The sequence below is a fragment of the Mesoplodon bidens genome (assembly GCF_964165515.1).
Source record: "Mesoplodon bidens genome assembly, chromosome: 19".
Classification (NCBI taxonomy): Eukaryota; Metazoa; Chordata; class Mammalia; order Artiodactyla; family Ziphiidae; genus Mesoplodon; species Mesoplodon bidens.
In genome coordinates this window covers 34,408,997-34,424,618 of record NC_138179.1, presented here as the reverse complement: position 1 = coordinate 34,424,618, position 15,622 = coordinate 34,408,997, and the positions used below count along the sequence as shown (strand labels likewise).

At 41.5% G+C, this 15,622-nt stretch overlaps 1 protein-coding gene across 2 annotated transcripts in view; it reads right to left on the bottom strand.

Moving 5' to 3' along the window:
- MAP2K6 (mitogen-activated protein kinase kinase 6) overlaps positions 1–15,622 on the bottom strand; it is a 127,468-nt gene that overhangs the window by 35,184 nt on the left and 76,662 nt on the right. For both annotated transcript variants that reach the window (XM_081218806.1, XM_081218805.1), the window contains exons 2-4: positions 11,610–11,676; positions 702–750; positions 11–124 (exon numbers count right to left, since the gene is read on the bottom strand). In XM_081218806.1, the coding sequence (XP_081074932.1) occupies positions 11–124; positions 702–750; positions 11,610–11,676 (230 nt within the window). The remainder of the gene's footprint in view (positions 1–10; positions 125–701; positions 751–11,609; positions 11,677–15,622) is intronic.

The window sequence follows — 15,622 nt, the reverse complement described above, 5'->3', positions numbered from 1 at the left end:
GGAACTCTACCTTCACCGCCATGATCTGCCCGCTGGGCACATGCCGCATCTTCTCCACCACCCCGTACGCCCCCCGGCCCAGCTCCACTATAGGCTCCAGGTCATCTGCCTTCACCTCAAAGTTCTGCAGGAGAGAAAAGCAAGAATACATAGGAAAAAGGGAAATAAACTGGACACAGGCTACCTTGTCCTCTCTCTGGTTTCTCCCAGCGTTCTAGGGGTTCTTTCTAGTCCAGAACCTTCTGGTCTAGAAGCTTTTCCAAGCAGCCACTGAAAGCAAGAAGTGCATGGGAGATGGGTAGACCCTACTGCACCTGCTCATCACGGGCAATACAGAGATCCAGCTCCGACTCAGCCTCCGCATTGCTCGGTGAAGGCCAACTCTGCACCATGGTTCTTTAGCCCTGCCCCTCGTTTGCTGACTGATGGCAGCTAGATCTGGGCCTGAACTTCGACGAATCTACCCCAAAGAGCACCAACTACTCGCCTCAAATACCTTCCCTCAGGACCACAACAGCCCGATTTCAGTTCGACATTCAAAACAGCAAGAGCTCCACAGACCACTTCCGTTTACATTCAGACTTTATTGACCCACAGCCCCTGACAGCATGTTACAGAAAATACAGTTTTTTCGTTGGCCACTTGGAAAGCATCCATGTAAAATGGTCACGATATTAACTGGCAGACATGATTTTTCTCACCTGATTTCCAATAGAAATGCAAGCTTTGGAGTCTAAATCTCGAGGTGGCCTAAGAAATAGAAGGGGAGGGAAAAAAACATGAGACATTTAGTCAAATATGACCTTCCCAAATCAGATGCGACTGGAGAGATCTTTCCTTAGGAATAAGGTGAAAGCTCGTGAGTAAAATAAAGCAGCATAAAGGGGTTAATAGTGTGGGAGTTGGAATAAAATACATCTGCATTTAAATCACTTAATCTCTGAACTTCCATTTCTTTTTTAAATTTATTTTAATTAATTTATTTTTGGCTGCGTTGGGTCTTTGTTGCTGTGTGAGGGCTTTCTCTAGTTGCGGTGAGTGGGGACTACTCTCCCTCACGGTGCACGGGCTTCTCATTGCGGTGGCTACTCTTGTTGCAGAGCACGGGCTCTAGGCGCATGGGCTCAGTAGTTGTGGCTCGTGGGTTCTAGAGCCCACGGTCGTCAGTATTTGTGGCTCGCGGGCTCTAGAGTGCATGGGCGTCAGTAGTTGTGGCTCGCAGGCTCAGCAGTTGTGGCTCGCAGGCTCTAGAGAGCAGGCTCAGTAGTTGTGGCGCTCGGGCTTAGTTGCTCCGCGGCATGTGGGATCTTCCTGGACCAGGGCTCAAACCCATGTCCCCTGCACTGGCAGGCGGATTCTTAACCACTGCACCACCAGGGAAGCCCCCGTTTCTGCTTTAATACAAAGATATTAGTACACTACCTCATGGAGTAGGAGTGGGTGTTAAATGAGATATTCTAAGTAACATGCTTAGCAGAATCCCTGGCATACAGTAAATATTCAGTAAATATGAGTCTCATATATATACTTATGTGGATAATTACACTACTCTAGTAAGCCCCTGTATAAGTAATTATATTCTTATAAGGAAGTAAAAGTACTAGACTCTTCTTTCATCCAAGAGCATCCATGTGCCCAATTATCCCACCACTTTTTCTACAACTGTTTTAACAAAAAGAAACAATAATATGGTTCTGTTAACTCACAAAATTCATAGATCACAGGAATTCCAAATCTATCTAATCCTGCCTTTAAGATGGAACAAAGGTCCAGACAGGTAAAGTGACTTGCCCAAGGTCACGACTAACCCAGGCCTCCTGATTTTCAGGTTAGAATCCTTTCTGTTCTAGCAGGCTGGCATACCCAGTTGTGATATTTCTTCTATACATAGTGTACTCACTATCCAGGGGTCATCTCAGCAGCTGAGGTTCGCTGCTTTTGTGTCTCCATTAGAGAAAATAGAGTCATCTCATGTGTATTTATTTCCCCTACTTCATTGCTACCTTGGCTGATAACAGTCCATGTATGAGAAAAATATTTGGCTTTGGCTGTGCACCTAACTATAAGCCTAGAGAAGCCCTTTCTTCAAATAAATACACCAAAAGCATACTGACAAAAGTAGTAAATGCCAAGAAACACAGAAAACATAACATACAACAAACAAAGCACACATAACAAACACAACATAACAAACTTGTTGATATGATCAAACGAATAAAGCGATAGGAGGCTAAAGACAAAAGACTCCTAGTGTTGCCTGAACAAAGGGTGACCAAAAAGGGTGGAAATGCAGGTGTCCCCAAGGGGACATTCCAGGTCAGAATTATACAGAAAAATACAAGGGAAGAAGAAAGGAAGAGGGAGAAAAATCCTTGGCCAACGACAATTTTCCCCTTCCCTAATGTATTATAATTCTACCCCTCCTGCTGAAACTGACTAAATAAAGCAATAAGTAAAATGTAGGAACATAAACACAGATACACACAGGAATCTAAGGTTTTAATGGCAAGCCTTCCCTCACCTTAAAAATCTCTTTGAAACATATAGAAAATCTAAAATAAAGTTTTTCTATAGTAACTTAAAACCAGGACTGAGAGGGAGGGATAAAGAGGAAAACACACACACACACACACACACACACATACACACACACGGCAGTGATGTTTTCATATATCTTGTGTTTCTGAGCAGGGGATTTTTCTTCAGAAACACTTTCCAGAGGAATTAAATTTCTGAAAATCTGATTTCTCACTCTTAAAACCTCCAAAGCTCTTTTTCTTTAGTTGTCACAATTTGTAGTAATTGCAATGGAACTTTGAAATAAAGACAAATATTATTTGAAACATGTGACTAATCGAAACAGTAAAAAATCCTTTGCAATTGTTCGGACGCTTCCTTTTAAAAAGAATGAAGTAACAGAAAAGGTGACTCGTTATTCGGGGCTACGTGCACGTGCTTGCCATCCAGCGCGAGTGCTGGGTGAGACCTCCTCCAGGGCTGACATTCCAGTATTCATACCAGGGCTCTGCAAATTACAGTCCATGACCCAGCTGTGGGTGAATTCTACACATTTAAAGGGTTGGAAAAAACAAACGACAAAGCATCTTCGGCAGAGGCCATGATGGCCTGGGTAGCCCCAAATATTTACTATCTGGTCTTTTGCACAAAAAGTTTGCTGACTCCAGCGTTATTCTAACCTTGCATGACAACTTTACCTAACAGGAGAGTTTCACGCCATTTTCCAGAAAGAGAAAAACGAAACCCAGAAAAAATCAGTGATATGCTGAACAGACAGTCCTCAACAGAGCTGAAAATAAAACTCATGTCCCCCAAGTCTCGGCCTTGACCTAAGGAGAAGGGGATAGAGGCTGAAAACTGGTCTAAGTGCTTTACACGCTTCTTCTATCATTAAAACACACACACACACACACACCCCTACCTATAAGTGTCATTGTTCCCATATTCCAGATGAAAACCTGTTTGGTGTCGACTTGGGCTAACTTGCTCCCAAGTGGTGAAGCTATGATTCAATCCAAGTCTTGACTGAATCACAGAAAACTTCCCCCACACCCAGGCCCCCTCTAATGAAAATGACCACCCACCCGCCATGAGGCCTACAGGCTCAGCGAGTCTGCCAAAAGCATCAAATGATGGACCGAAATGGACAGCTTGTATTGGGTTAGTTGACACTGTATCCTGTCCAGGGCTGGGCATATCTGTTTGCCTGGGGCACCAAGTCTGTGCAGGAGGTTTAAACTGTGGGTGGACATTCTCTGCTGCTTATTCACTATTTCAGTGTTCTGGGGAAAGAACCAAACTTACTAGGAAACTCCTAACCCTGGAAGGCCAAAGGTATTCCAAAGGTCACCTGCTATTACTTTTTTATATAAATAACCAGCTTCGGTTTATTAAAATAATTATCTATTAATAATTCTACATGAGTAATGAGTTTACTGGTTACTATTATAATTATTATTCACCTATAATAATGTTTATTAATAACAATATGTACTTATTACCTAATGATAATATTTGTTAAGCATCTACTTGGTCCAGAGACCATGTGAGACCCTTTACATCAGATATCTTCTTTAATTTTCACAACTCTTAGAGGTGTTAGCTCTATTTTAATGTGAAGAATTGACATTGAAACAGACTAAATAATTTAAGAGATATCATCAAAGAGATGGTGACACTGGAACACAGAGCGACGCCATGAAGTCTTCTCAGCTGCAGAAGTAAAAAATCCTGCCTCTCATGGATAGCCATGGGCTATTTGGCTATAGTCACGAGCAGTCTAATGTGTGGCTAAGAGCACATGCTTGAGGGTCAAAGAACCCTCAGTTTGTATGCCACCTCTTGCACTTATTAAGTGAAATAATAATGATAATAACAACAACACTTAGAGTGACATTCATTGAGAACTTATATTGGAAAATGCACTAAACTTGACACTTAATATGGACTGTGACATCTAATCCCCATAGCAACCCCATCAGTGTTTGTTCCCGTTTTTCACAAGGGGAAACTAAGGCTTAGAAGGGTTAGGTAGCTTGCCTAAGATATCCAACTGGGGAAGTTCAGATCTCAGATGTGAACCCAGGCATTCCAGCACCAGAACCTGGGCTCTTGGAGCTCAACTGCTTTGAGCAGGGCCCCTGACCCTTGTATAGGTCTGTCTTCTCACTTATGAAGTGAGAGGAGTAACAACTGCCTCTGAGTTTCTTGTGAGGATTAAGTGAAAGAATACTGACTAGCATGGGATCGATTTAGAATTAGTTGCTGCCAATCAAGTGAGGGAACAGCCCAGAAACCTGAGTCAAAGACACATTGGCATCAGTGACTCAAAGAAAAAACTCAAGTGAAGGGACCACACACGCAGTCCTAGAAAGAATGGGGCTCTGTCCCAGTCTATTTATTTGTGTGTACTCCAGCAGAAGGTGGCAGGGTACATATAAATGGCAAGAGTCACCAAGCCAACCTCACAAAATTGCCAAGAAAAACTCACAATGAGGAAGCTTCTTCTTTAGGAGTACATATTTCAGCCTCAGTATTAAAATAATAATAACAACAGCAGTAATCCTGTCCATGAGCTAACGTGGGACAGTCTACAATCATGAAGGGACCTTGGCTTTACAGGATGAAATAGAAAAGTACATTCAAGGCTTATTCTACCACATGAGGGAAAGATAACAAAGAAACTACTTTTACCTTTGCATAGGTTTTTATTCACTTTTTTATACCAAGCAAGGATTTATGGTGGTTTTCAAAAATTCATTAAAAAAACCCAGAAAATTAATATAAATTAGACGGTGAAGACTATCAAATTTTAAAGGGAAGGAATAAAAGACAGCTGGAAAGTGGATATGAGAATATATCCCGAAGGAAATGATAAAGAGCAGGAAAATATCAATACACCATTCAGATGGCTACAACAAAAAATAGTGGCATCACCAAATCTTGGACAGGATGTAGAGAAACTGAATCACTTATACATTGCTGGTGAAAATGCAAAGTAATATAGCCACTCTGGAAAACAGTTGGGCAATCTCTTAAAAACTAAACACGCACTGCCACCAGCAATTCCACCAATGGGTATTTTCCTCCCAGAGAAATAAATGTTTATGTTCACACAAACACCTGTACATGATTGTTCATAGCCTTACTTATAACAGCCAAATACTAGAATCAGCCCAGATGTCTTCAATAGGTGAGTGTTTAAACTCTGCTGTCTGCATGCACACTTACAGATGTACATGCATAACTCAGCAAGATATACTACTCAGCGATTAAAAGGAGCAATGTATATACACAACATGGATCAATCTTCAGGAAATTATGCTGGAGTGATGAAAGCCAATCCCAAAAGTTTACACACTATAATCCCACTTATATAATAATATTTTTTAATGAGAAAAATTAATAGACAACAGATTAGTGGTTGCCAGGGGTGAGAAACAGTACTGGGAGAGGTGAGGAGGGAAGGCAGTCGTGATTAAAGAAGGGCAACATGAGGGATCCTATTGGTTTCAGAACCATTCAGTTTCTTGACTGTAGTGGTGAATGCATGAACCTACACAGGTGACAAAAATGGTACAGAAATTTAAGATCACACATACTAGTGAATATAAGTAAAACTGGAAAACCTGAATAAGATGGGTACATTGTATCACTGTCAATATAAATTGAGCTTACAATATTATAGTTTCACAAAATGTTACCACTGGGCAGAGAATATAAAGTTTCTCTATATTGTTTCTTACAAGTGAATGTGACTGTACAATTATCTCAATAAAATTGTCAATTTGAAAAGTCAAAGAAAAAAAAGATCAGAAATCAATAAAATTGAAAGCAGGGAAATAAAACAAAGTTGGCTCTTTTAAAAATTCAATAAAAATTGATAAATCCCTAGCAAGACCAACACAGATAAAAAGAAAGAAGATACAAATTATCAATATCAGCAAAAAAGGGGGATATCTCAATATATCCTGCAGTCATTAAAAGAATAATCAGGAAATACTATGAGCAACTTTACTTTCATAAATTCAACAACTTAGAAGAAATTCCTTGAAAACTGCAAACTACCAAAACTTAGCCACAGTGAAATAGATTATCTGAATTGCCCTATAACTATTAAAGAAAATGAATTGGTAATTTAAAAGCTCCAGAAAAAGGAATATATAAGCCCACTTTGTTTCCCTGGGGAATTTTAGCAAACATTAAAAAAAAAAAGAATTGCATATATCGAATCATTATTTTGTACACCTGAAACTAATATTATATGTCAGTTATAGCTCAAAAACATTTTTTTAAGAATTACCGCCTATCTTATACAATGTCTACCAGAAAACAGAGGGTACTCTTGCCAACTCATTTTATAAGGTCAGTATTACCTTAAATACCAAAACCAGAACATAGTAGCTCAGAAACACACACACACACACACACACACACACACATACACACTATAGGTCAACATCTCTCATGAATTTAAGACACAAAAATCTTCACAAAAATATTCACATTTTAGAAGATTAAATCCAACAATGTATAAAAAAATGTAGTATACCACAACCACGTGGGATTTTTTGGGGGTATGCGAGGCTAGTTCGATATTTTAAAAATCCATCAGTGTAACCCATATCAACGGGACAAAGGAGAAAACCCCAAGATGACATCAATTGATGCACAAAAAAAACAATCAACAAAATTCAACACACATTCATGATAAAAATGTTGAGTACACTTCGACCAGAGAGGAATTTTTTCAACCTCATAAACAACATCTGTGAGGACTTAACATCATGCTTAATGGTGAAAGATTGAATGCTTTCCCTCTAAGATGGGAGACAAAGCAAGGTAGCCTGCTCTCACCAATCTTATTTAACATAGTACTGAATATCCTTGCCACTAAAATAAGGTAAGGAAATAAGGTTAAAAAAATAAAAAAACAGGAAAGGAAGAAATAAAACTGTCTTTTTTGCAGAAGGTATGGCTGTCTACACAGGAAACTCTAAGTAATCTACTAAAAAAGCTCCTAGAACTAATAATTGAGTTTTATAAGGTCACAGGGTATGCAATCAACTCAAAAACCAATTGCATTTCTAAATACTGACAATAAACAAATGCAAATAAAAATCAAAAGTGGAATACAATTTTTATTGCTTCAAAAAAAGGAAACACTTAGGTATAAATCCTAACAAAACCTGATGGAAAGAATCTGTATGATGAAAACTATAAAATACTGTTGGACGAAATCAAAGAAAATCTAAGTGCTTGGCGAAATCTACGACATTCATGGACTGGAAGACTGAGTGCAGTAAAGATGTCAATGCTCGCTCAACTGATCTATAGGTTAAACACAATTCCTACCAAAAATCTGAGAAAGTTTATTTGTAGACATAGACAAGCTTATTCTAAAACTAATATGGAAAGAAGAAAGCCCTAGAGTAACCAAAATAGTTTTGAAAAAGAAAAACAAAGTGCGAAGAATCACTTTTCCCAATGTGAAGGCTTACTATATAGCTGCAGGAATCAAGACAGTATGACAGACTGGCAGAGCAACAGACTCAGAGACCAATGGAGCAGAATAGAGAACCCAGAAATAGATCCACACAAATACGCCCAATTAATATCTGACAAAGGTGCAAAAGCAGTTCAGTGGAGGAGGGATAGTCTTTTCAGCAGATGGTGTTGGAGCAACCAGAAATCCATTGGCAAAAAAAAAAAAATAAAGCCCAACCTAAACTTCATATCTTGTACAAAACTTAAACTCAAAATGTAACATAGCCTTAAATCTAAAATGTAAAACTGGGCTTCCCTGGTGGCACAGTGGTTGAGAGTCCGCCTGCCGATGCAGGGGATGCGGGTTCGTGCCCCGGTCCGGGAAGATCCCACATGCCACAGAGCGGCTGGGCCCGTGAGCCATGGCCACTGAGCCGGCGCGTCTGGAGCCAGTGCTCCGCAACGGGAGAGGCCACAACAGTGAGAGGCCTGCGTACCGCAAAAAAAAAAAAAAAAAAATGTAAAACTAAAACACTTCTAGAAAAAACATAGGAGAAAATCTGTAGGACCCAGGACTAGGCAAAGGGCTCTTAAACTTGTCACCAAAAACATAACACATAAGAGGAAAAACGGATAGATTGGACTTCATCAAAATAGAAAACGAGGGCTTCCCTGGTGGCGCAGTGGTTAAGAATCGGCCTGCCAATGCAGGGGACACGGGTTCGAGCCCAGGTCCGGGAAGATCCCACGTGCCGTGGAGCAACTAGGCCTGTGCACCACAACTACTGAGCCTGCGCTCTAGAGCCCGTGAGCCACAACTACTGAGCCCACGCGCCTCAAGCCCGTGCTCCACAACAAGAGAAGCCACAGCAATGAGAAGCCCACGCACCGCAACGAAGAGTAGCCCCCGCTCGACGCAACTAGAGAAAGACTACGCACAGCAACAAAGACCCAGAGCAGCCAAAAATAAATAAATAAATAAATAAATAAATATTTTTTTTAAAAAAATAGAAAGACTGGGAGACAATGTTCTTGAATCACATACCTGACAAACTCTGTGCATCTAGGATATATGAAGAACTCTAAAAACTCAACATTAAAAAAAAAATCTGATTACATAATAGGCAGAGAAGTGCACAGACATTTCACCAAAGAAGATATAGGGATGGGAAATAAATGCCAGAAGTATTCAACATCAACAGCCATTAGAGAAATGAAAATTAAAACTGCAGTAATATCTCACATCTACCAGAATGGCTAAAATGAAAAACAGTGATGACGCTGACAGGGATGCAGAGAAACTGGGTCATTCATACATTTTTGGTAAGAAAGTACATGGGTAAAAATCACCCTGGAAAATACTTGGCAGTTCTTTCAAAACTAAAAATGGACTTACCATATGACCCAGTAATTGCACTACTGGACATATATCCCGGAGAAACAGAGACTTATTTCTATGCAAGAACTTATACATGAATGTTCACAGCAGATGTATTCATAACAGCTCAACTGGAAACAACTTATATCTCCTTCAAAGGCTAAAGGGTTTAACAAACTGTGGTATATCCATACCATGGAATGGTATTCAGCAACAACAAAGAATAAACTATGGATACATGCGGTAACTTGAATGAACCTCAAGGAAATGATGCTGGATGAAAAAGGCCAGTCTCAGAAAGGAGATGCATGATTCCATGTGCACCACAACCAAGAAGTAATGAGGGCTTCCCTGGTGGCGCAGTGGTTGAGAGTCCGCCTGCCGATGCAGGGTACATGGGTTCGTGCCCCAGCCCGGGAAGATCCCACATGCCACAGAGCGGCTGGGCCCGTGAACCATGGCTGCTGAGCCTGCGCGTCCGGAGCCTGTGCTCCGCAATGGGAGAGGCCACAACAGTGAGAGGCCCGCATACCACACACACACACACACACACAAAAGTAATGAAATGGAAAAGGAGAACAGATCAGTGGTTGCCAGGGATTAGGGACGGCAGGGGTGGGGGTCAGAGGTGGGGAGTAAAATGAGAGGGTCTTGTAGTGCCATACACTTGGGTATCTTGATTGCAGTAGTCGTTATGCAAGGCTGCACGTGTGATACAACTGCACAGAGTGACACACACACAAATACACACACACGAGGTCTTATATTGCTGGTGAAATGTGAACACGTTCTACGGTTTGCACCAACACCACTTTCTTGGTTTTGATATGATACTAGGGTTGTGTAAGATGTTAACATTGTGGGGGACACAGATGGGGGAAGGGTACAGGGGACTTTGTACACTTCTTTGCCACCTCCTGTGAATCTACAATTACTTCAAAATAAAGTTTTAAAAGTATACCCCCTGGGCTTCCCTGGTGGCAAAGTGGTTGAGAGTCCGCCTGCCGATGCAGGGGACATGGGTTAGTGCCCCAGCCTGGGAAGATCCACATGCTGCGGAGTGGCTCGGCCTGTGAGCCATGGCCACTGAGACCGCGCGTCCGGAGCCTGTGCTCCGCAACGGGAGAGGCCACAACAGTGAGAGGCCCGCGTACCACACACACACAAAAAAGAAACCCCAGTCTTGGTAGTAGATATGGAAAGAATTCCTCCTGCAGATCCTCATGAAAGGAGCACTCTCACTTGAATGTGGCTCTGCAGTCCAGGGCACTGAAGAACAGCCCTCCCCTCTGCTCTGTCCTTAGAAGTTCTTCAGTGGAAAGTGTGTTTACATGGTTGCATAAGATGCAATGACCAAAGTCTTACAGAACATGATCATTTTTATTAGCACATTCCAGCACCAGGGGTGCACTGTCCGATAGGGAATGATCACGGTTAAGGTCAGAAACCTCTACAAAGGGAGGTGCTTTTTTACAGATGAGCAGAAGCCTGAAACATTTAAGTTTCCATTGGTATGGCCTCTCATTGTACTTGCTCTGCTTTTATGGTACCTCTGCTGTAATTGTTTTTCTTGGAATTTCCATTCCTCCCATGCAGATGCTTTGATAGGTGGTCATACCCCCAGCTAGGCAGGAAATACCCTGCCCACCCAACAGAGAGACAAAGAAACAAGATGGAGGCTCCAGGAGAGGGTGCCCTGCTTCACCAGGACCAGAGCTCCCTTAGGGATTTGGGCCAAAGGCTCAGCTAACAAAAGAGTGGTCCTTCGTCTCATGTTTGCCTTCTGTTTATATGGGCAGGATTTAGGTGGCAGGATGCTGAGTTCTCACCAAATACCATCTTTCTACCTCAAACCACATTTTATAGTAGTGGCTCTCTCAGGGGTTTGCTTGTTTGCTCAGATCTATATGGAAAAGGCAGAAAGTCCATGTCCAGTGACCTTTTCGGATTTACACAGGACCCCATCTGCTGAACACATTTGTAGAATTTTTAACCAACTAGTAATGAGGTTCAAAGCTACCCATTCCATATAGACTGACCGACTATGATTATTTTTTTCAGGTCTCAGAACAATAAGTATTTGGCTTCCGCCTTTCAAAGGCTCTTCTTTCTAACAACTATCTCCATAGCCAAGGTATTGCTCACCAGTCCAAAAATGAACTCCCATTCCCTGGAAATCTGTAAAGTGCAAGCATTTGGATTAAGACGATGATCCTGCCAGACTTACGTGGAACTGGTCTGAGGTTGTTCAAATGCTTCTTTGGGGATTTTAAGGCCAGGGTTTCTCTTCTTGCCTGTTGGGAAAGATGGAAGAATAAAGTTAAGGTCTGAATCACAGCATGAGAGCCGGGACAGAGACTGCAGCAGAAAAAAGGACGGAACTGGGAACGCAGGTCTCATTTCCGCATTCAGAACCCCACTTCCTACCAGGACGGCTGTGAATGACAAGCACCAGTCACCAGGCTGAGCAGAGCTTCCCAAGTGCAGACTGAGGTCACGGATGAGGTTTTTCACCAGTGCAGGGTGCAATGTCAGTATAAGGCTGCCAATCCTCTTTACCCAGGAAGACTTGCCCTTTTCTCCCTGCTGGGAGTTGGGCATTCCAACTTCTTCTTTATTTTCTTGTACACAACAATGGTAATGGTAGGCGGTGTTCGTTATAGGGTTTTTTCCTTTATAATGTCAGTCAGATGTACTCACACTTCTCTTAGTGTACCACAGTTTTCTAAATTGGTCTTTGATTAGCTGACAGAATGAACCACGGAGGTAGAATAGAACATACTTCCCCACTGTTCTCCCCTTCCTGTTCTCAACCACCTGCCGTAAGTTAAAACACCTAAGCGAAGGGTAGGGTAATACTTACTTACTTTTGCCCTGTTCCAAAAAAGGCTTATGATAACAGATGGGCCCATGCAAGGAGGCTGTCGCTTCTCTGGGGGCAAGATGGGAACATAATCAGTGTGTTCATCATCCCCGGGCTGAAACCACAAGGGAGCTTGGCTCAAATACTTTTGTTGATGAGTTTAAAAGAACAGACTGAAAAAGGACGGCTCAAGAAGCGATCAGAGAATCCAGTCTTGTAAAGGCTCGGGATTTTCCTCATCTAAGGACATCCTGTATCTCTTCATGCTTGGCAGGAAACACCAAAGCAGAGCTGGATACAACACCCGTGGGTTTACATTCTTTCTCACCTCTTCTCTGCGTTGCAGGGAGCATTACAGAGCTGACACAAACCCTGCTTAGGGCTCTGAATAGAGATCTGAAGCTGCATAGAAACTGCAGAAGTCACATTCTGTAGCCTCTTGCAGGAAAATGACATCCAAAGACTTCAGTGACTGCTCACCACCAGAGCCAGCGCTGACCCAGTCAGAATCAGAATCCAGGTCTCCAAACACTCAGGTGGGAACTCTTTCCTCTGTGCCACAATGGATGAGGTTTAGAGGTGACCAGAGAGAACGGGAGAGGCCACAGCAGTGAGAGGCCCGCGGACCGCAAAAAAAGAACAGAAAGCAAAAACAGATTACATCCAGTTCCTTCACTCTCCAAGAGACCTTCAGGGTCACTTTTCATCTGACTCTTGATATCCTCAACTATAAAATGGTGTAGTAACATCAATACCTACCTTATCAGACTGATGTGAGAACCATGGGATAACACATATGAAAGAGCAATGAAATAATAATAATTATAATAATTATAATCATTTTAAAAAAACAAGCTGCACAGTCTCATAAAAGAAAATGAGTCATTTAAGAAACTCAGGAACAGGGACTTCCCTAGTGGTCCAGTGGGTAAAGCTCCGTGCTCCCAATGCAGGGGGCCCGGGTTCGATCCCTGGTCAGGGAACTAGATCCCGCATGCGTGTCACAACCAAGAGTCCTCATGCCGCAACAAAGATCCCGTGTGCCGCAACTAAGACCCGGCACAGCCAAAATAAATAAATAAATATTTAGAAACTCAGGAACAGAATTGGTATATTATCATAGTCCAGTGTAATGTATAATTGCGATCTTTCTATGCCTTCAAAATCCAGAAATCTAGATCAATTCTGCCAAGTTGCATAAAGCCAGGAAGCAACATGCTTGGCAGTAATCAACACAGAGAAAGCCTTTCAGACCCACCTTCACTGAGTGAAGTTAAGTCAGAGAAAAACAAATATTGTATATTAATGCATATATGTGGAATCTAGAAAAATGGTACTGATGAACCAGTTTGCAGGGCAGAAATAGAGATGCAGAGAACAAACATATGGACACCAAGGGGGGAAAGTGGTGGGCAGGTGGGATGAATTGGGAGATAGGGATTGACATGGATACACTGATGTGTATAAAACAGATAACTAATAAGAACCTGCTGTATAAAAAAATAAAATAAAATTCAAAAAGAAAAAGAACCACCTTCATTTTAACAGGTCTTCTCAGTTCTCTCCTCATTTGGACTTACCTATGCATTTTACAAAAATTCAAAACTCACCATTTACCTTCCTATTCCTGGAGCTCAGATGGCCATTGAGCACATGTCACTGAGTTAGTTATTGACAATACACAGAGCTGTACTATGCTGGATCTGATTGTGAGAAGCCAAATAGATAAATGGCCTAATTCCAACAATTCCCATCCATGGGCCTCAGGCAATACATAGGGAAGGCTATTTTAAATGAGATACTCTAAGGAAGAATGAACAAGTTTGACTTGTCTCAACATCATGCAGATTCAAACACAGGTGACAGAGAATTCAGGTAATCCCAACAAATACAACCCTGTAGTTCTCCCAGATAAAACGAAACAAAATGAAACTAAAACATATTTTTCCTGCAAAAAAGCCTCCCCAGATGCCATTTAAGCAAGCCGAAAGCAAACGTTACTCTTAAGTTCCTACATCTCTCTTCTTCATTTCTAACTCAGCTCTTACAAGATGGATGTCAAGAGAAATACCTATTTATGGAGGAAAACACCTTTGAAAAACTTTAACATAGCAGTGAATTATTACACCATAGGAATTAATTATTCGTAGTTCATTAATAGTAATCAACTATTAAGCTATAACTCAACAAATCATCAAAACATCTATACAAAGAAATAGCAAAAGAGAGAAAACTTTTGGCACAGAGACTAAAGAAAGAAATGACCCAAACAACAATAAAGTCTTCTAGGTGTGGGAAAAGAAGACCCCTGGTTCTCCTCTGACAAAAAAAACAAGAAAAAGAGTTCCAGCAGACACAAAACCTAGTTGAATCAACATTAGAAAACACCCTGCCTTCATTTTTCAACAGTAAATAAAATAAAACAAAAATCACAAAGGCACGCACCAACATTCCATAATTCACTTACTTGACCATCACTGGAAGAACAGCCCCGTAAAAGACCAGCAGAGATGCCTCTAATAAGGGTTTCAGGGCTGCTGGGAGAGCGAGCAGAAGAAAACCCCAGAGAAGGCTTCTTTACTCAGCTCAGAAGACCGCACTTCAGCCGAGCAAAACGGAGCTGCACAGACTCCACCCCTCCTGCAGTGCCGATCACCCCAAACCTCTGCAAGTTTATTGTTCCCAGGGAAACTCCCACTTCAGGAAGGGAGAGTCGAAGTGGGTCCATTTGAACACCAAGGTGTGACATTAATCATTAACCAGACTTGGAGGAATAAATCTATAAAGTAATTGTGGATAGCACAGTGTTCTCCAGCTTTTCTATAAATGCCTCTTTCATTTCTTAAAAGAAAGGAAAACAATATGTGATCAGTTTCCAGCTGTGTTTATTTCAAAGCAATCTGTTCCCCTTGGCAAGGCTGCCAACACCTGACTGTTAACATTTAACACTGTGTTAAAAAAAAATTAAGGAGAGGCAGCAAAATGAATAATAAAACTAAGTGGCCAACTATGGTAAGTGGCCTTTTTGCTTGACATTCAAAAGCAAAAATGAAAAATACGTCAGAAAATAGGCTCTATGTTATGTCACATGCTAGTAACAAGCCTTCTCAGAAGGAGAGAATTCTGTATACGTCTGCAGATCTCAACCAGCTGTGCCCTCTTACTGGCACAATCTGCAAAGGGTAAAAACCTCCTTGGCCTGATGGAGCATATGTGGTACCATATTACATCAGCCTGTGTCACACCCATGCCTGTTTTCTCCAAAAATATTGTAGTCCCACTACACACATGTATTTGCAAAATTCATCTTAAACCAAAGCTTTTCCCCAATGGCACTGGGGAAAAAAAGAAAAAAAACCTTGCCAGTAGTTAGAAAA